At 43.7% G+C, this 23,090-nt stretch overlaps 1 protein-coding gene across 1 annotated transcript in view; it reads right to left on the minus strand.

Moving 5' to 3' along the window:
• LOC141087485 (uncharacterized) overlaps nucleotides 1–23,090 on the minus strand; it is a 244,337-nt gene that overhangs the window by 41,736 nt on the left and 179,511 nt on the right. Inside the window, exons 7-12 of the mRNA XM_073573036.1 lie at nucleotides 14,757–14,834; nucleotides 11,729–11,795; nucleotides 11,378–11,569; nucleotides 9,446–9,621; nucleotides 8,988–9,149; nucleotides 5,935–6,044 (exon numbers count right to left, since the gene is read on the minus strand). Of these exons, the coding sequence (XP_073429137.1) occupies nucleotides 5,935–6,044; nucleotides 8,988–9,149; nucleotides 9,446–9,621; nucleotides 11,378–11,569; nucleotides 11,729–11,795; nucleotides 14,757–14,834 (785 nt within the window). The remainder of the gene's footprint in view (nucleotides 1–5,934; nucleotides 6,045–8,987; nucleotides 9,150–9,445; nucleotides 9,622–11,377; nucleotides 11,570–11,728; nucleotides 11,796–14,756; nucleotides 14,835–23,090) is intronic.

Consider the following 23,090-nt stretch of genomic DNA (forward strand, 5'->3'; position numbering starts at 1 on the left):
ACTGGCATTGTACCTCAATGGACTGTCAACTTCCTAAGCTTGTTGTTACCTCCTATGTGTTTGCCACAAGTGGGGTAGTCGACCCTGGAAGATGAAGCCAGGTTGTGGCCCTCCAATCAACTGGCCTTGTACCCGAACGCTTGTTGTTACCTTCTCTCTGTGTGCGCGCCACAGGGGTGGTAGTCGACCCTGGGAGCTCTGAAGTAACATCTGCCATTATCCTGGTGGGTCAGCGGAAGGGTGAGACTCTGTAATGTGCACCAACTTAGAATCATAGAATCGTAGAGTTGGAAGGGACCTCCTGGGCCATCTAGTCTAACCCACTGCTCAAAGCAGGATTCACTATATCATCCCAAACAGATGTCTGTCCAGCCTCTGTTTGAAGACTTCTATTGAAGGAGAGCTCACCACCTCTCGTGACAGCCTGTTCCACTCATTGATCACTGTAACTGTCAAAAAGTTTTTTCTAATATCTAATCTGTGTCTCCTCCCATTCAGTTTCATCCCATTGCTTCTAGTCTTTCCTTGTGCAAATGAGAATAAAGATGATCCTTCTACAATGTGACAGCCCTTGAGATATTTGTAGACAGCTATTAAGTCTTCTATCAGTCTTCTCTTTTGCAAGATAAACATTCACAAATCCTGCAACCTTTCCTCATAAGACAGGGTTTGCAGACCGGTCACCATTCTGGTTGCTCCAGAAAAGAACTTGCTCCAGTTTGTTGATGTCTTTTTTAAAATGTGGCACCCAAATCTGGACACAGTATTCCAGATGAGGTCTGACCAAAGAGGAGTAGAGGGCAATAATGACTTCACGTGATCTAGACTCTATGCTTCTGTTAATACATCCTAGAATTGCATTTGCCTTTTTTGCTGCTCCATCATACTGTTGACTCATATCCAGTCTGTGATCTATTAGTATACCCAAGTGTTTTTCACATGTGCTGTTGCTTAGCCCTATTCCTCCCATTCTGTATATGCTTTTTTCATTTTTATTGCCCAGATGTAGTACTTTGCATTTTTCCCTGTTAAAAACCATTCTGTTCGTTGCTGCCCACTGTTCCAGTTTATTTATATCTTTTTGAATCCTCTCTCTCTCTTCTCTAGTATTAGCTATCGCTCCTAGCTTTGTGTCATCAGCAAATTTAATCAGCTTACCCTCAATTCCTTCATCTAAATCATTGATAAAGATGTTGAACAATACAGGGCCCAGGACAGCCCTGTGGTACCCCACTTGAGACATTCTTCCAGCTGGATGTGCAGCCATTTACGATCACTCTTTGGGTCCGATCACTAAGCCAGTTATGAATCCACCTAACAGTTGCCTTTTCCATTCCATACTTAGTCATTTTTTCAATAAGGAAGGTGTGAGATACTTTGTCAAATGTTTTGCTGAAGTCAAGACATACTATATCTACAGCATTTCCCTGATCCACCCAGTCAGTGATTGGGTACTATGCTGGGACTGTTCTATGTGTTATCTGTCTGTTTTGTGGTTCAATAAAGCATTGCCACACTGCTTTACCCTCACCCTGTGTTGTCTGACTAGCGTTATGCCTACGTTAAAAGGAGAGGGGGCGTTCGGTGGGACGACCCCAGGTCCATGCGGTTTTGCCTAGCAGACCTGGGCGCTAGTCGACCCCCCGTGTCTCCACAATATACTTTTACTTTCAATCATTTCCTTACCTCATGTAGCACCCTGAAACACATTTTGGTCTGGATAAAATTAATTCAGTAGATGAAATGTAACTTAACTGAGGAAGTAGAAATACAAACCTAAAAATGCAGGGCCTGATTCAGCATTCGTTTTTTTAAGTCACTTTTCTTTTTTTATCTTGTGGTATTTTCTGACATTTTTGCACCAAATTGTTCAAAATGACACTTGATTCGTGAATTTTTTTGCTAAATAAGGCTAGTTTCACACTAGCGTATGGAGGAGCTGTGGACTCCCTCTGTGAAGCTCCGCCCACTGCCGCGCCTCCTCCTTTCAGCTCCTGCTCCATTGGCATGCGGCCTGCATACCCTATCTTTAGCATTGGGTACACAGGTCGTGCCGATGTATGCGGATGCCTCCGCATGCGTCGTTTTGACGGTGCCGCATCCTGCACCGAATGCAACGTGTTGCATTTTGTTGCGGTCGTCGCAAAAAAGACGCATGAGAAGGCATTTGCATACATCGGCACGACCTGCGTACCCAATGCTAAAGATAGGGTATGCAGGTCGCATGCCGACGGAGGTGGAGCTGAACGGAGGAGGCACGGCAGTGGGAGGAGCTTCACAGAGGAAGTCCGCATCCCTCCAAAGCTCCTCCACACGCTAGTGTGAAACTAGCCTAAATTTGCATTTTTTTCTGTCTTTAACCACTTTTGCAACTTTTTACACCAAAATAAGACCAAAGAAACAGGGATGGGCTATATGCGGGGGATCACCACAGACAATAATTCGGCTTTTAGGTAGACAGTTTTATTGAACATGTATAGACCACACATAGGTTAAAAACATAAAAAAGTCACACATGTGACTTGACAAAGACAAACTGGCTCACAATAGAACCCACACCCTATAGGTACCCTCCACAAGAGACCTGTCTATATATAAACAGCATACCAGTTGGTGGATGGATGTGGTGATTTGAGATGGAATAAGTGGGCTTACAATAATGCCCGTCTATCTGAAAAGAAGAAAATCACCGTTATACAGATAACAATGTACTCCCTAAAATAGGTTCCATATGTATGACACATCACCATAATCCACAATGCCCATCAAAGAAATATGTATGCGTATGCCCATGAATGAATAAGTATATCCTAAACCCCATATAGGGGACGACAAGGCACAACACCAATGATAGGTGGAGACAAAAGCCCCATGAATGTTGATATATCAAATAGCATTAAAATACAAAGCCCATGTGGAGTGACCTGGGGAGAGAAGATACCCGACGCGTGTCGCCACCCGCAGTGGCTTCGTCAGGGGTACTGAGTGTAGCTATAGCACGTCATTAAATACATGAAGTTTGATGATTAGTGACGCACAGCTGCGTCGCTTACCAGGCTAACATAGAAGAAGATAGGCATCTTGTAGACACAGGCGCCGGTGATCAGCCGTAATCAAAAAGCCCTGCACAAGCGCCGGCATGTGGCAACCGGAAGTACGTCACAACACCTGAGTGCCATGTGAGCCGGTATGTTTGATCACTGCGCATGCGCCGGCGTACAATAACAGGAAGTGAATCACCGATCCCAGTTGCCATGTCGACCCATACACAGGGTCACTGCGCATGTCTCAAGACATATAATCGCATCAATAACCAAACAGCGGCGGATGTGAAATAGTAAATTCCATTAATCTAAATTAACAATTATGCGCATACATAAACCACCAGCATAGCTTTATTTGAAAAAAAAAAAACACACAATAACTATATATATATATAATGCCTATCCAGACCCACAGGAAATGAACACTAGTTCGTTGCTGGCATACAATAGCAGGAAGTGAGTCACAGATCACAATTGCCGTGTCAGCCCATACACAGGGTCACTGCGCATGTCTCAGGCCATACAATCGCATAAATGGCCAAACAGCGGCGTATATAGAATAGCAGATTCCATTAATCTACATTGGCAATTATGCACCTATGTAGGCAGCTAATAAAAAGGAATATCTTTATTTGAAAAAAACAATAACTACACATGTATATAGCGCCGGCTCATATTAACAGGAAATGAACATCAGTTATCATGTCAACCCATGCATAGGGTCACTGCGCATAGCAGAGAACGGATAATCGCATCAGAAATTGCCGTAATTTAATTGACACCTATGCGCATTTAATGCTACATTCATTTGTATATTCTACGATGTTTATTGTCAAGGGGGCAGCACATTTATGTGTAATCGATCTGCGCACTTTTGAATTGTATTGGCTTTTTGGTGCATGTGCATTGTGGGGCATTCCAGCTATGCCCGATGGCCTATTTGAGCGTTATACTTATACATATCTGGTCAATGTCTGTTCACAATCACATGCTGTTCGTACAAGATGTTCAAGCATGCGCATAGGTGTCAATTAAATTACGGCAATTTCTGATGCGATTATCCGTTCTCTGCTATGCGCAGTGACCCTATGCATGGGTTGACATGATAACTGATGTTCATTTCCTGTTAATATGAGCCGGCGCTATATACATGTGTAGTTATTGTTTTTTTCAAATAAAGATATTCCTTTTTATTAGCTGCCTACATAGGTGCATAATTGCCAATGTAGATTAATGGAATCTGCTATTCTATATACGCCGCTGTTTGGCCATTTATGCGATTGTATGGCCTGAGACATGCGCAGTGACCCTGTGTATGGGCTGACACGGCAATTGTGATCTGTGACTCACTTCCTGCTATTGTATGCCAGCAACGAACTAGTGTTCATTTCCTGTGGGTCTGGATAGGCATTATATATATATATAGTTATTGTGTGTTTTTTTTTTTTCAAATAAAACTATGCTGGTGGTTTATGTATGCGCATAATTGTTAATTTAGATTAATGGAATTTACTATTTCACATCCGCCGCTGTTTGGTTATTGATGCGATTATATGTCTTGAGACATGCGCAGTGACCCTGTGTATGAGTCGACATGGCAACTGGGATCGGTGATTCAATTCCTGTTATTGTACGCCGGCGCATGCGCAGTGATCAAACATACTGGCTCACATGGCACTCAGGTGTTGTGACGTACTTCCGGTTGCCACATGCCGGCGCTTGTGCAGGGCTTTTTGATTACGGCTGATCACCGGCGCCTGTGTCTACAAGATGCCTATCTTCTTCTATGTTAGCCTGGTAAGCGACGCAGCTGTGCGTCACTAATCATCAAACTTCATGTATTTAATGACGTGCTATAGCTGCACTCAGTACCCCTGACGAAGCCACTGCGGGTGGCGACACGCGTCGGGTATCTTCTCTCCCCAGGTCACTCCACATGGGCTTTGTATTTTAATGCTATTTGATATATCAACATTCATGGGGCTTTTGTCTCCACCTATCATTGGTGTTGTGCCTTGTCGTCCCCTATATGGGGTTTAGGATATACTTATTCATTCATGGGCATACGCATACATATTTCTTTGATGGGCATTGTGGATTATGGTGATGTGTCATACATATGGAACCTATTTTAGGGAGTACATTGTTATCTGTATAACGGTGATTTTCTTCTTTTCAGATAGACGGGCATTATTGTAAGCCCACTTATTCCATCTCAAATCACCACATCCATCCACCAACTGGTATGCTGTTTATATATAGACAGGTCTCTTGTGGAGGGTACCTATAGGGTGTGGGTTCTATTGTGAGCCAGTTTGTCTTTGTCAAGTCACATGTGTGACTTTTTTATGTTTTTAACCTATGTGTGGTCTATACATGTTCAATAAAACTGTCTACCTAAAAGCCGAATTATTGTCTGTGGTGATCCCCCGCATATAGCCCATCCCTGTTTCTTTGGTCTTGTATATACATTCTCTTTGAATGGGCTGGGTTGGATCCCACTATATTATTCATTGATGGTGGTGCCCCTACCCGTGGTTTGCTTTTTACACCAAAATGTTACACGTTTTTCTAAATGTAAAAAAAATTGTACCAAAATGTCCGGTGGACATAAAATCACTCCAGGTCGGGACGGCAGCACATTAGCTACAAATCTTTGCTGGTGTTTGAAAAGTTGCAAATGATTTGTCAGATTAAAAACATTTTGAAAGCTTAAATTTTGACCATAATTGCAAACAAAACAAAAGTACAGGAGAACACATACAAAATAGACTTGAAAAAAGGCGCAATTTAGTGCAAAGAACAAAAAAGTCACAAAACACCAAAAACTGGGTAAAAACAGTGTAAATGCTATAACGAACTGGCCTTTAGTCTCATGAAATAGACTGACCTTTTTATTAATTTTATCTTATACTCAGGTTCCTCAATTTCTGTAGCCTCCATCCATAGTCTGTGCATGTCTGAGGATAGAATACTGTCAGGAATATTGCGCAGAAAATCCTAAATCAAATATATATGTAGTATGATGGTCAGTTCATCAGAAGAGAGAGACACAAACAAATTGTATATTAGCATATGCATTGTGCGTGCAATCACAGATAGTTGTAGAAATGAATTACTGAGAAGCATTAAACACACAGGTGATGTATCACAAACGTCTCGTTTTCAATTCAATTAAAGGGGTTGTCTACTACTTGAACAATCCCTTTACAATCCCTATGCTGCACCTTGTAAATAATAACACTTAGGATGCAGTCATACAGCCATATAGCACGGACGATGATCACATCTCATTGCTCAAACTGGCCGGCGGCTCTCCTCATTGGAGCGTGACTGCATGTATTTCTCTGCAGCTGTCACGCTTGGGTCAGGACATCTGTCAGCCAGTCCATGCACTGCCTTCATCGTCCATGTTATATGGTTGTTTGACTGCGTCCTTATACTCATCTCCGGTGCCAGTGACATTCCAGCATTGTCAGCACTGGCTCTCCCTGGTATCACCTAGCATTGCTATGTGACATGATCCCTGTGGCCAGTCAGCTTTATTCCTAAGCCTTTGGATAAGTCAAGACATCCTGAGGAAATGAGAGCTGCAGCTCCGGATGTCCAGAGACAGGAGAATAAAGCCAGCGCTGACTGGCAGCAGGGATCCTGTGACATAATGCTATGTGATCCCCGGGAGAGCCAGTGCTGACTGTCAGCATGAATCCTGTGACATAATGCTATGCGATCCCTGGGAGAGCCAGCAATGACTGGCAGAAGGGATCCTGTGACATAATGCTTTGCATTCCCTGGGAGAGCCAGTGCTGACTGGCAGAAGGGATCCTGTGACATTATGCTATGCGATCCCTGGGAGAGCTAGTGCTGACTGGCAGCAGGGATCCTGTGACATAATGCTATGCGATCCCAGTGAGAGCCAGTGCTAACACCACTGGAATGACTCCGGTACCGGAGGTGAGCATAAATGTTATTATTCTACAAGGGGAAGCAAAGAGATTGAAGTGATGGATAAACACATTAATGATGCTTTACTTAATATAATACTAGACCTCAACATGATGCAGAGAGCATGTCCTTACAGAACACATCACACACAGTCACGTCCTTGTGAGTCACATATGGTCCTGCTGACCGATGGTAACTGCGTTCCTCCGGCTTGTGTAATCTAGCTGGGGCTGACATCACTGGCCTGGCACATAGCGACACCATAAACAGCTCGATGACTTTAGAAGGTTCCTTTCAGGCAGATGTTTAGACGTTTGAGCAATGTTTTGTACGGCACTGAGCAAGGCCTAATCTTGACGTCATTTGCTGAGGTTCCATCAGGGATGATGTAACCACACATCCTTATTAAAAATGACATCATTGAGACCTGTGCACATAACGTCTGTTACATTAGGGCAAACCTGGAGTGTTCCAAGAGGCAGACCCTGCAGAACACATCAGCGTTTTTCATCCCAACGCATTTTTTGTGTGTCTTTTTGGTTGTTTTCTGAGTGCTTGATTGGTTGTTTCTACATGGTAGTGCCAACATTTCTTCTTTTGGACGTTTTCTGATTGCTCTTACAGGGCTCTTCTGAACAAGGCGTCAGACGTCAGGTGCACACACCCTAATGTGTTACTAGTCTTTTATAAGTACAGTATTTTTGAAATTTTGTAGCTCTTAAATGCCCTTATAGATCAATGAGGGTCTATGTCCCGTGACACCCACTAATTGATCAAATCTCAGGGCAGAAGAGCTTAGCTCCCACACCAGCTCAATAGAAAGTCTGTGTGTCTGTACGTCCGTACATCACTGTGCTTCTGCTACCGCAGACGTGATTGCTTTTGCCCGATGAGCTAAACACATCCACACAGTGGTCCTAAGGTCTTCAGCAATCTATAGAGCACTTAAGGGGCTTCAAAACATATTAAAAAAATGTAGTCACATTTTAACGTGAAAAATCTCTCCAAAGTACCTGCCACTAGATGCCTCCATTCTGTCTCACTGTGCACTACCTGTCTGTCACACTGCTTACAGGCAGGATGGAGAGTTAGGCAGTGCAGGCAGATTAGCCATTAAACAATAGCTGCAATGCGTGCTGGCAAAGTGAGGGAAAGGAGGTTCCAATATCTGCAGTGATGGCAGAATTCCGATGAAGTGGAACTGCCCAAAGAAAACGAGTAGGATAGCTTGTTATAAAGCATGAAACTGGAAATGTTCTTGGACATAGACTTTTGTGTGCACCAAAAGTTTTGACCCTTTGCGGTGGATGAGCTCAGCAGGACCTTACTGTTTTACAGGTTTTGTGCATGACGATACACAAATAATGTGCAGGAAATCTGTCAGCAGGCTATTGCTTTGTAATCTGAGAGCAGCATGATGTAGTATCTGAGGTCCGGATTCCAGCAATGTGTCACTTACCTGGCTAGGTGTTTAATCAGCAGGAGATTATCACTACAGGACCAAGTGTCTCATGCCTCCTAGTCCAAACACATCCCCACAACTGATTATCAGCTTTCTGTTACATACAGTGTACACAGAAAGCTGCCAATCAGTGGTATGGGCGTAGTTATACACAGAAAGCTGCCAATCAATGGTGTGGGCGGGGTTATGCACAGAAAGCTGCCAATCGTTGGTGAGGTTATGCACAGAAAGCTGCCAATCGGTGGTGGGGGAGGGGTTATAGAGGGCTCAGCATTCCAAGATCTGCTAGAACTGCAGTAGAGAAAACTGTGATTGTATCAAAACTGCTGCACCCAGTAAACTAAGTGAACCATCACTGGAATCAGGGCATCTTTCTCTACACAATGCTGCTCTCAGATGAGGTTGCAAAAAATGTGGCTGGTGGTGGTATGTGAAGCATCTCTGTAATGTGGCCTCATACTTATTTTCCTTGGCCAGTTGATGTACACAAAACACTTACAGTAAGTATAGTTTTATATTGAGCAATAATTCTGTACCGTTATCACTGCAGCTGCTACAAAGACAGATTCTCCGTCCATGTGGACCTCGTCTCCGGAAATCAGTTTCTCCTTAAGCTCTTTGCAGGTCTTGGCGTTGGCTGAGCGCCTGAAGATGCCCCTAGTGTTTGGTCCTTCTTCATATAATAGTAGAAGCATATCCTGCAGGATTCAGAGTAACAATGAGGCATACTGGAATACTAACAACACGTTGGTTTGGCAAATATGTATTTACCATAAACAAAATGTAGCAGCTATTTGCAACAATTCCCTCTCTCCATTTATTCTTTCCATTCATTATGGATCACAGGAGATGCTATTGTGTATTTATTATTACACTGAGGAGCTAAAGGAGAAGATTTACTGGTACAGAGGAAAAGAAGTGTCAGGACTTTCTGGCTCTTCTAGTTTGCAATGTCTACAGCTCTCGGAATGAACGCCTAATCATCGTGACTCACCATGATGGGCTTGGGTAGATTGCCGTTAGGACACACCGATGACAAGGAGTGACCAAAAAGTTTGCGAGGTGTGAGCGGTGAATGTGAAGCCGGGCTGCTTAACGTGGTGCTGCCCGTCCTTCTCAGCGCCCAGTCTATTAGCGACTTCTTCCTCTGGTGATGCTTTTGGGTGGCTTCTAAATGAAAATGATTACTGTGTTAAATACTTTCATGCATTTTTAATAACTTTTCAGAATTTTTGTAGATTATGAAATGTTTAAGTAAGTAAACTTTGGAGATTCTTCAAAAATATTTTCTAGGTCCTTAAATTCCTTGCACATCTGTTGTGGCTGGGCTGTCTCCTGATCAGTACAGTTCTAAGCAGTCAACACAGCAATTAGTGATGGTCCCAGGACCCAGACCACCAACGATCTGCATTGAGTTTACAAGCTTAAAAAGTATACAAATGCAATCCAAAGTTTAGTTATACTTTAAAGGGAATCTGTCAGCAGGTTAATATTATATAACCTAAGATTAGCCTGATGTAGAGGAAGAGACACTGGTTCCAGTGATGTGTCACTTACTGAGTTGTGTGTTGTTTCAATAAAATCAGTTTTTTGTCAGCATTAGATTATCACTAGAGGACTATGTGTCTCGTGCCTACTAGTTCTCCTTCTCTGTATAATGCCGCCCTCATCACTGATTAGCAGCTTTCTGCCTATGCACAGTGTACATATAAAACTGTCAGTGCTATGGGCGGGGTTATACAAAGCTCAGAATTTCGAGTACTGATACATTTGCAGCAGAAAAAAAATATGATTGTATCACAACTGCTGCCCCCAGTAAACTAAGTGACTCATCCATGAAATCAGTTTCCCTTTCCCTCCTTCATGCTGCTCTCAGATACCTAGTGACACATTACGTTTAAATACGCAGGAAACCTGTAGTAAAATACATATAGCAAAACACTTAAAGGGATTGTTCACTATTTAGACAACCCCTTCGTAAATATTATAGTCTCTTTTATAACATAGAAACACCATATACTCACCTCCTGTACCAACGCTGTTCCAGCGAAATCGGCCACAATGACATTGTTATGCCATGTAAGCCCTGCAGCCGATTAGCATATCGGCTCATGTGACATAGTCGTCCCATGTAAACTCTGCAGCCAATCAGCATATCTGTCCACATGACATTGTCCAGCCATGTAAACCCTGCAGCCCATCAGCATATCCGCTCATATGACATTATCATGCCCTGCAGCCAATCAGCATACCAGCTCATGTGACATTGTCATTCCATGTAAGCTCTGCAGCCAATCAGCATATCGGCTCATGTGACATTGTCATGCCAAGAAAGCCATGCAGCCAATCAGCATATCAGCTCATGTGGCATTGTTAAGCCATGTTAGCCCTGCTGCCAATCAGCATATCGGCTCATGTGATATTGTCATGCTATGTAAGCTTTGCAGCCAATCAGCATATTGGCTCAGGTGATATTGTTATGCCATGTAAGCCCTGCAGCCAATCAGTGACCAATATTGAGTTGCTGTGCTCCCTCATCCAGTGGATGGACCTTGGTCGTCCAGTGGAGGTGTGAACACTGCAGCCTAATACTGGCTGCTGATTGGCTGCAGTGCTTTAGTGGCATAACAATGTCACACGAGACATGGGAGACCTGACGCCAACATTGCTAGAACATGGCTGGGTATGGAAGGCAAGTATGGGGTAGTTTTTCTTTTACAAGGGGGAATATACAATTTAAGAAGGGGTTGTCCTAGTTGTGAACACGTCCTTTAAAAGAGCTTGGTTCTATATTAGTAATGATTAATAAGATACATTAATATCTACATTCTGTCCACATTGTAGATCAGATAGAAATTCTAGAACTCTATATGTATTTTTAGCATTTTTGGGCTAAGAGAAAGCAGAAGCTCTCAGAGATCCTCACCCCTCCTCACGTCTAGAGGAACTTGTGGCTTCATCTTTATGATGAACTGGCAGAGTCTTTCCTGAGGGAATTGCTCAAGACACACGTCTTCTGGACCCTCTGTACCAAACAGAAGATTATTGTTGCTTCCTCTAGGCATGGCCATTAATCCCCTGAGGCAGCTCATAGCGATACTGTACGGGTGTTCATGACCTGATGGGAATATTCTTATATTGATTATCACACAGAACTGTAACCTCACCAGATCATCCAGTGTGAGTGACAGCAGGTCAGAAAGAGCAGAAGTAATGGAACAGTGGATCCGATCATGACGAGTGAACCTGTGGTTCAGATGCTAAGTAAGGCCCTCACCAAAAAGTGGATATGGAGACTCATCCTTTCCAGACATTACCCACAGGTGGTGGTCACTCGGCCGGCCCTGGACAAAAACAAGAAGAAAAACCTTATTTATTTAATAGGAGAGCAAAAGAGAGCGATCTTCTTTTATCCAAAATATCAATAAAAGCACCAGAAGTATTAATAAAGTAACATTGGTTTTAATAAATGAGCCGGGCATTGGCTGGATGACCTGCGATCTGGTGGAGGTGCAGGCTCTCACACAACATTTGGGGCACACCTTAGGCTATGTGCACACGTTGCGGATTTTGCTGCGGATTTGGCCCTGCGGGTCCGCAGTAGAATTAGCTGCGTTGTACAGTACCATTTTACTCTATGTAAAATGGAAACCGCAGTGCACATGCTGCAGAATATACCGTGTGGTTTTGCCTGCGGTTTCAAATCCACAGAAAAAAATGACATGTCACTTCTTTTCTGCGGATTCTGCTGCGGTTTGCCATCTCCTCCATTGTAGAGATAATAAACCGCAGGGCAAAACGACAGCCTAATCCGCAGGTTAACCGCAGGTCTTTTGACCTGAAATTTACCTGCGGATTTTATAAAATCCGAGGGGAGAAATCCACGGGGAGAAATCCGCAGCACCTAAAAACTACGTGTGCACATACCCTTAGGGCAGAGTCACACTGGTGTATTTCTCCTGCGATAATCGCATTGCACTGAACGGACTGGCCGGCACCTCTCCTGACCTGAGCATGACAGCGTGATGGATTACTATGCAGCTGTCAAGCTCAGGTCAGGAGAGCAGACAGCCAGTGCGAGTTTTACAATCCGATTCTCGGACGAAAAATACGGCAGTGTGACTCTGCCCTTAGACTAAGCTAACATAAATCTGTAAGACTTGTGCCATGATAAAATGTTATCACAGTAGGATAAGTGATACGTTTCTAATCACTGGGGAGGGAGCGCTGGCATTCACATTAATCCAGAGACTGGATCTACAGGACCCGATCAGAAGGGAGCGAAGGGCAAACATGGGCACCCCTGCTCCGCTCATTGTCAGCTAGACATTTGGGGATTGCCCAGTGCTCAGGAAAAGTGGTGATCCATGGAAAAAATCAGATATGTGCACGGCCACATAGAATAACATTGGTCCAAGTGTGATCTCATGAAACATATGGTCGCCTATACGAGCCTATAGGATAATAATAATAATAATAATACATTTTATTTCTATAGCGCCGACATATTCCGCAGCACTTTACACTACAGAGGGGATTTGTACAGACGATAGACATTACAGCACAACAATAATCACATAGATCATAACAGATACCAAGAGGAATGAGGGCCCTGCTCGCAAGCATACAGTCTATGAGGAAAGAGGTAGATACGAAAGGTGGGTGGTAACAGTTGCCCTGTTTGTATGGACCAGTCATAATGTTAAGTGTGTAACAGTACAGACACAGAAGGCTAATGGATGCATAAAGCATGTGGGAACATGATGCGGGGAACCTGGTTATGGTAAAAATTTTGGCTGTGCCACACAGGGATAGATTAGTTTAATGTGTTGAGGCGATAGGCCAGTCTGAATAAATGCGTTTTCAGGGCACGCTTAGGCTGTGTGCACACGTTGCGGATTCTGCTGCGTTTCCGCAGCGGTTTTGGCCCTGCGGAAACGCAGCAGTTCCGCAGACATGGTACAGTATCATGTAACCCTATGGCTTTTCAAAACCGCTGTGCTCACACTGCGTTTTTTTCCGAGCGGTTTTACTGAGGTTTACAAACCGCAGCATGTCAATTGTTTGGGTGGTTTCCGCAGCGGTTTCACACCTTTAACATAGTATAGGTGTGAAACCGCAGGAAAACCGCAGGTCACTTTACCTGCAGTTTTACCTGCGGATCCACGTGGAAAAACCCGCAGGCGAATCTGCAACGTGTGCACGTAGCGTTAAAATTGTGGGCTAATCGTATTGACCTGGGAAGTGCATTCCAAAGAATTGGCGCAGCACGTGTAAAGTCTTGGAGACGGGAATGGGAGGTTCTGATTATTGAGGATGCTAACCTCAGGTCATCAGCAGAACGGAGGGCGCGGTTAGGGTGGTATACTGAAACAAGGGAGGAGATGTAGGGTGGTGCTGAACCATGGAGGGCTTTGTGGGTGAGGGTAATAAGTTTAAACTGAATTTTGGAGTGGATGGGCAGCCAGTGTAATGACTGGCACAAGGTAGAGGCATCGGTGTAGCGATTGGTGAGGAATATGATCCTGGCTACAGCATTCAAGACCGTTTGGAGAGTGGAGAATTTGGTAAGAGGGAGACCGATTAGAAGAGAGTTACAATAGTCCAGACGAGAATGAATAAGAGAAACAGTCAGAGTTTTTGCAGAGTCAAAAGTAAAAAAAGGTCGAATTCTACAAATGTTTTTGAGGTGCAGATGACAAGAGCGAGCCAGTGATTGAATGTGGGGGGCAAAGGAAAGCTCGGAGTCAAGTATGACCCCAAGACAGCGGGCATGTTGCTGGGGAGTAATAGTGGAACCACACACAGAAATGGCAATGTCGGGTATAGGTACATTAGTAGAGGGAGGAAACACAAGGAGTTCAGTCTTTGACAGGTTCAGTTTCAGATATACAGGATAGGTGACAACTAGAATTGGTGGGAACTTGCTCATCCCGTTCCATCTGCCACGGTAGCGTTTCATCACGGGTGGACAGGGGAGCAAGTACTGCCTCCTACCTATGACATCCACAGATCTTCTTTTCATTAGTTGGCCTGCTGTAATGTCATCATTGTAGTGTGATGCACAAATGGCGTCACACCAGGATAGATAATCAATAAGGTAAGGTAAGGGATGATACTCGCTCTCCCGTCCAGTGGTCACAGAAAGCTGCCGCAACCGATGGGATGGGATGTGCGAATACATCCACAACAACTCTAGGGTTAACCACTTTATAGAAAGTTCCTACAGAATTCTAAAAACCTTGAAGATCAGAAATTTGTATTATCACCCATTGTGCTGTATATATATAAGTCTAGGTACTTACTGGGATCCCCAGCTGTTGAGTTGCCTGTGTAATCACCTTTTCGGCATCATCCGTGTTGCATACAGTAATGGTGGTTCTCTGGTATAACAGAAGAGCGAGACGTCACGTACAGTAGAAATGAACACAACAATGACACATGTTTCCTGACAGGATCACTTACTGCCATTTGTTTTAGGTAATGTATGTGACTTTGGGAAAGAAACAGAAAAGACGGATATTACTCAGGAACAGCGAATGAAAGATCCGTCCAGGAGGAGAACAGAGCAGATTTCTCTAATGAGATACATTGCAGAGTTTTCTTATTTCCTCGTATGTGATTGATACATAAAGCGATGGTTCCTCTCTCCCAATACCCTGGAGTTTATCTCAGCCTCGGGATATGCGGCCATTTGAAGAGTTGAGACATGTCTAGCCCTGGTGCAATATGGATCACGCTGCCCATTACCAGTTATGATAAAAGTCAATTCTTCTCTACTGTTTTCAATGCTTGGGTTTTTTACATTTTCTAGATTTATATATTGAACACATTGAAAAGCTGCATAAATCCTAACGCAATGAGTTCTTCCAATCTTACCACTTATTATCAGACTAGAAGCAAAGCTCCAAATAAGAGAATCCGTAGATATAGGTGGGACGCCCTCACACCCAGGGCTGTGGGGTATTCGGTACCGGGCCCGATGAGCTTCAATGGGAGATGTCACGGCAGCTGTGACCCGGCCCGTGGCCCTGGGAGCCCATTGTGAAAGGGGTTGTTTCAGTGTGCTTATGGTAACGAAAGTTTATAAGTGATTCGTGACGCCAGCTGTGGTGTTCAGCAATGAAGATGTAAGCCGACGCTGCAAACAGATCCTCTGGGACAGATGGTGTGGTGCAGCAGTGATGTTATAGCCCTCCACAGGCAGGGCTGTAGTCCCAGGGCAGAGTAAGTGAAGTGACACGTAGATGGTGTAGTGTCAGGCGCAGAGGGGGTAGCAGTGCTGGACAAGTTGGCACAGGGAATAAGTGGAGGACACCAGGGCATGTAGTTCCAAAGCTTTACTCACAGTCTGTTGTACAAACAGGTGCCTGCCTCCGTGCCGTGTCCTCCGGGTCAGGGACTCCGTCAACCTCCAGGCCAGATGGAATACTCCTTTCCAACACTCCGCCAACATGTGTCTTTCTGAACATCTCCTCTTATAGCACCTTTAAGTGAAGTACTCCTAGTACTGAGTTACACTGGAGTGCCTCCTGTCCGAAGTTCCTATGAACTCTACTTGTACGGCAGACAGCTGTAGCCTGCTTCGGGGACTCCTTGCTACTAAGTCCCGACTCACTATCCAGTTGCTGTTGTGCCCCCAAGTCTTGTGTGGGAATAAAGTGGTCACTACTTCTATTCCTCCGGTGTCTGCTGCAGGACCACTACTATCCATACAACCTCGGGGACTGGGCCCCGGCCTTGCGCTTAGAACTTCTAGGAAGGGTTCTCTTCTCACCCACGTCCTCTGTTCTCTTTTACTCCTCACGTTCCGTACTGATCTTCCTCTCTATGGAGAGTCAGGCTTTCAGTCTATGTTGCTCTCTCTCCCTTTCCTGTGCCAGCAGACCCAGGTCACTGGGATCTGCTGCGGCAGATCCATCTATCCCTCTCTCCGGGGATCTTCTTCTCGCCAACTCTCTAACAAACTGACCTCTCATCCTAAACTCTTCCCACTCCTTGTAATGTAAACTAACTCCACCCACCTCCCAGCACGTTTCGTATTCCAAGCAGGGGGCCACCAATGGGTGCTTTGCTATACTCCAAGCAGGGAGCCACCGAAGGTGCTTTGCTACACCACTTTGTGGTGTGGGGTGCAGGTGTTTCAGTGTGGTCAGGAGTCTCCATCAACCTCCAGGCCAGATGGAATACTCCTTTCCAACACTCCGCCAACATGTGTCTTTCTGAACGTCTCCTCTTATAGCGCCTTTAAGTGAAGTACTCCTAGTACTGAGTTACACTGGAGTGCCTCCTGTCCGATGTTCTTAAGAACTCTACTTGTACGGCAGACAGCTGTAGCCTGCTTCGGGGACTCCTTGCTACTAAGTCCAGACTCACTATCCTGTTGCTGTTGTGCCCCCAAGTCTTGTGTGGGAATAAAGTGGTCACTACTTCTACTCCTCCGGTGTCTGCTGCAGGACCATTACTATCCATACAACCTCGGGGATCGGGCCCCGGCCTTGCGCTTAGAACTTCTAGGAAGGGTTCTCTTCTCACCCACATCCTCTGTTCTCTTTTACTCCTCACGTTCCGTACTGATCTTCCTCTCTATGGAGAATCAGGCTTTCAGTCTATGTTGCTCTCTCTCCCATTCCTGTGCCAGCAGACCCAGGTCACTGGGATCTGCTGCGGCACTTCCATCCATCTATCCCTCTCTCCGGGGATCTTCTTCTCTCCAACTCTATAACCAACTGACCTCTCATCCTAAACTCTTCCCACTCCTTGTAATGTAAACTAACTCCACCCACCTTCCAGCATGTTTCGTGTTCCAAGCAGGGAGTCACCAATGGGTGCTTTGCTATACTCCAAGCAGGGAGCCGCCGAAGGTGCTTTGCTACACCACTTTGTGGTGTGGGGTGCAGGTGTTGGAGAGTAGTCAGGAGTCTCCACCTTACCTGGGTGGTGGGATACCACACCTCAGGAGGAGGTGCAGTACCTCTGTGGCGACTGAGCCTCAGGGGCGCCACATAGGCAAATATAGGAGCCATTCTGTGCGGAGGCCGTGAGCCGCAGATTACACCTTCAGCACCATCACATACTGCTGTCATCCATTACCCCATAGATGGACAGCACACAGTAATTGTATCACACAATGAATATCTGATAACATTTAGCAGAAAACAAAGTGCAGAAAGTCACCAGTGTCTGTAATCATTGCCTGTGGATGTCAGCGATAAGGGAAGAGTCGGCGGCTCTCACTTCCCTCCCAGATGTGAGCTGATGTCATGGTGCTGGGGAAGTGATCACATATGGGGCTTGTTTACCATCTGTTCAGCAGAGTAAGCAAGAAAGAAGAATTGTAACGAAGGTTGGGGGCTTACAATGAGGATGATAAGTGCAGTGATATCGCCACATATAACTGTGATTCCTACAGTGATAATTAGTATCAGACCTACAGAAAAGATCAATGTGTATACAGTATACAATATATGTACAGAAGTATTGGGGAACTATACAATATATGTATAGAAGTATCGGGGCACTATACAATATATGTACAGATGTATCGGGGCACTATACAATATATGTGCAGAAGTATCGGGGCACTATACAATATATGTACAGAAGTATCGGGGCACTATACAATATATGTCCAGAAGTATCAGGGCACTATACAATATATGTGCAGAAGTATCGGGGCACTATACAATATATGTACAGATGGATTGGGGCACTAGATTCAAGATTCAAGATTCAAAGAAGCTTTATTGGCAGGACTAAATACACATTAGTTTTGCCAAAGCAGGTGTACAGAAGGGAATATGGATAGGGACTGTAGGGATGTTGGGTAGGGGCTGTAGGAAAGGTGGATGGGGCAGATCCAGGATGGGGCTATAGAAGTCCATATGTCCATATATGTATAGAAGTATTGGTGCACTATACAATATATGTACAGAAGTATCGGGGCACTATACAATATATGTACAGAGGTAGCGGGGCACTACACAATATATGTACAGAAGTATCGGGGCACTATACAATATATGTACAGATGGATTGGGGCACTAGATTCAAGATTCAAGATTCAAAGAAGCTTTATTGGCAGGACTAAATACACATTAGTTTTGCCAAAGCAAGTGTACAGAAGGGAATATGGATAGGGACTGTATGGATGTTGGGTAGCGGCTGTAGGAAAGGTGGATGGGGCAGATCCAGGATGGGGCTATAGAAGTCCATATGTCCATATATGTATAGAAGTATTGGTGCACTATACAATATATGTACAGAAGTATCGGGGCACTATACAATATATGTACAGAGGTAGCGGGGCACTATACAATATATGTACAGAAGTATCGGGGCACTATACAATATATGTAAAGAAGTATCAGGGCACTATACAATATATGTGCAGAAGTCTCTGTGCACTATACAATACTGTATATGTACAGAAGTATCGGGGCACTATACAAAATATGTACAGAAGTCTCGGTGCACTATACAATATATGTACAGAGGTAGCGGGGCACTATACAATATATGTACAGAAGTATCGGGGCACTATACAATATATGTAAAGAAGTATCGGGGCACTATACAATATATGTGCAGAAGTCTCGGTGCACTATACAATATATGTACAGAAGTATCGGGGCACTATACAATATATGTACAGATGTATCGGGGCTCTATAAAATATATGTACAGATGTATCGGGGCACTATACAATATATGTACAGAGGTATCGGGGCACTATACAATATATGTACAGAAGTATCGGGGCACTATACAATATATGTACAGAGGTAGCGGGGCACTATACAATATATGTACAGAAGTATCGGGGCACTATACAATATATGTAAAGAAGTATCAGGGCACTATACAATATATGTGCAGAAGTCTCTGTGCACTATACAATACTGTATATGTACAGAAGTATCGGGGCACTATACAAAATATGTACAGAAGTCTCGGTGCACTATACAATATATGTACAGAGGTAGCGGGGCACTATACAATATATGTACAGAAGTATCGGGGCACTATACAATATATGTAAAGAAGTATCGGGGCACTATACAATATATGTGCAGAAGTCTCGGTGCACTATACAATATATGTACAGAAGTATCGGGGCACTATACAATATATGTACAGATGTATCGGGGCTCTATAAAATATATGTACAGATGTATCGGGGCACTATACAATATATGTACAGAGGTATCGGGGCACTATACAATATATGTACAGAAGTATCGGGGCACTATACAATATATGTACAGAAGTATCAGGGCACTATACAATATATGTATAGAAGTATCCGGGCACTATACAATATATGTACACATGTATCGGGGCACTATACAAAATATGTACAGAAGTATCGGGGCACTATACAATATATGTACAGAAGTATCGGGGCACTATACAATATATGTTCAGAAGTATCGGGGCACTATACAATATATGTACAGAGGTAGCGGGGCACTATGCAATATATGTACAGAAGTATCGGGGCACTATACAATATATGTACAGAAGTCTCGGTGCACTATACAATATATGTACAGAAGTCTCGGTGCACTATACAATATATGTACAGAAGTCTCGGTGCACTATACAATATATGCACAAAAGTATTGGGGCACTATACAATATATGTACAGATGGATTGGGGCACTACACAATATAAGAATAGACGTATCGGGGCACTATACAATATATATACAGATGGATTGGGGCACTATACAATATATGTACAGAAGTATCGGGGCACTATACAATATATGTACAGAAGTCTCGGTGCACTATACAATATATGCACAAAAGTATTGGGGCACTATACAATATATGTACAGAAGTATCAGGGCACTATACAATATATGTATAGAAGTATCCGGGCACTATACAATATATGTACAGATGTATCAGGGCACTATACAATATATGTATAGAAGTATCGGGGCACTATACAATATATGTACAGATGTATCGGGGCACTATACAATATATGTTCAGAAGTATCGGGGCACTATACAATATATGTACAGAGGTAGCGGGGCACTATGCAATATATGTACAGAAGTATCGGGGCACTATACAATATATGTACAGAAGTCTCGGTGCACTATACAATATATGTACAGAAGTCTCGGTGCACTATACAATATATGTACAGAAGTCTCGGTGCACTATACAATATATGCACAAAAGTATTGGGGCACTATACAATATATGTACAGATGGATTGGGGCACTACACAATATAAGAATAGACGTATCGGGGCACTATACAATATATATACAGATGGATTGGGGCACTATACAATATATGTACAGAAGTATCGGGGCACTATACAATATATGTACAGAAGTCTCGGTGCACTATACAATATATGCACAAAAGTATTGGGGCACTATACAATATATGTACAGATGTATCAGGGCACTATACAATATATGTATAGAAATATCGGGGCACTATACAATATATGTACAGATGTATCAGGGCACTATACAATATATGTATAGAAGTATCGGGGCACTATACAATATATGTACAGATGTATCGGGGCACTATACAATATATGTACAGAAGTATCGGGGCACAATACAATATATGTACAGAAGTATCGGGGCACTATACAATATATGTACAGAAGTATCGGGGCACTATACAATATATGTACAGAAGTCTCGGTGCACTATACAATATATGCACAAAAGTATTGGGGCAGTATACAATATATGTACAGATGGATTGGGGCACTATACAATATATGAATAGACGTATCGGGGAACTATACAATATATATACAGATGGATTGGGCACTATACAATATATGTACAGAAGTATTGGGGCACTATACAATATATGTACAGATGTATCAGGGCACTATACAATATATGTATAGAAGTATCTGGGCACTATACAATATATGTACAGATGTATCGGGGCACTATACAATATATGTACAGAAGTATCGGGGCACTATACAATATATGTACAGAAGTCTCGGTGCACTATACAATATACACTCACTGGCCACTTTATTAGGTACACCTGTCCAACTGTGTGTTAAGACTTAATTTCTAATCTGCCAATCACATGGCGGCAACTCAGTGCATTTAGGCATGTAGACATGGTCAAGACAATCTCCTGCAGTTCAAACCGAGCATCAGTATGGGGAAGAAAGGTGATTTGAGTGCCTTTGAACGTGGCATGATTGTTGGTGCCAGAAGGGCTGGTCTGAGAATTTCAGAAACTGCTGATCTACTGGGATTTTCACGCACAACCATCTCTAGGGTTTACAGAGAATGGTCCGAAAAAGAAAAAAAATCCAGTGAGCGGCAGTTCTGTGGCCGGAAATGCCATGTTGATGCCAGAGGTCAGAGGAGAATGGGCAGACTGGTTCGAGCTGATAGAAAGGCAACAGTGACTCAAATTGCCACCCGTTACAACCAAGGTAGGCAGAAGAGCATCTCTGAACGCACAGTGCGTCGAACTTTGAGGCAGATGGGCTACAGCAGCAGAAGACCACACTGGGTACCACTCCTCTCAGCTAAGAACAGGAAACTGAGGCTACAATTTGCACAAGCTCATCGAAATTGGACAGTAGAAGATTGGAAAAACGTTGCCTGGTCTGATGAGTCTCGATTTCTGCTGCGACATTCGGATGGTAGGGTCAGAATTTGGCGTAAACAACATGAAAGCATGGATCCATCCTGCCTTGTATCAACGGTTCAGGCTGGTGGTGGTGGTGTCATGGTGTGGGGAATTTTTTCTGGGCACTCTTTGGGCCCCTTGGTACCAATTGAGCATCGTTGCAACGCCACAGCCTACCTGAGTATTGTTGCTGACATGTCCATCCCTTTATGACCACAATGTACCCAACATCTGATGGCTACTTTCAGCAGGATAATGCGCCATGTCATAAAGCTCGAATCATCTCAGATTGGTTTCTTGAACATGACAATGAGTTTACTGTACTCAAATGGCCTCCTCAGTCACCAGATCTCAATCCAATAGAGCATCTTTGGGATGTGGTGGAACGGGAGATTCGCATCAGGGATGTGCAGCCGACAAATCTGCGCCAACTGTGTGATGCCATCATGTCAATATGGTCCAAAATCTCTGAGGAATGCTTCCAGCACCTTGTTGAATCTCTGCCACGAAGAATTGAGGCAGTTCTGAAGACAATAGGGGGTCCAACCCCTTACTAGCATGGTGTACCTAATAAAGTGGCCAGTGAGTGTATGTACAGAGGTAGCGGGGCACTATACAATATATGTACAGAAGTATCGGGGCACTATACAAAATATGTACAGAAGTATCGGGGCACTATACAAAATATGTACAGAAGTATCGGGGCACTATACAATATATGTACAGAAGTCTCGGTGCACTATACAATATATGTACAGAAGTCTCGGTGCACTATACAATATATGCACAAAAGTATTGGGGCACTATACAATATATGTACAGATGGATTGGGGCACTACACAATATAAGAATAGACGTATCGGGGCACTATACAATATATATATAGATGGATTGGGGCACTATACAATATATGTACACAAGTATCGGGGCACTATAAAATATATGTACAGAAGTCTCGGTGCACTATACAATATATGCACAAAAGTATT

The sequence above is a fragment of the Dendrobates tinctorius genome, unplaced genomic scaffold (genome assembly GCF_039654945.1).
Source record: "Dendrobates tinctorius isolate UK_male_01 unplaced genomic scaffold, ASM3965494v1 ptg000034l, whole genome shotgun sequence".
Taxonomy (NCBI): domain Eukaryota; kingdom Metazoa; phylum Chordata; class Amphibia; order Anura; family Dendrobatidae; genus Dendrobates; species Dendrobates tinctorius.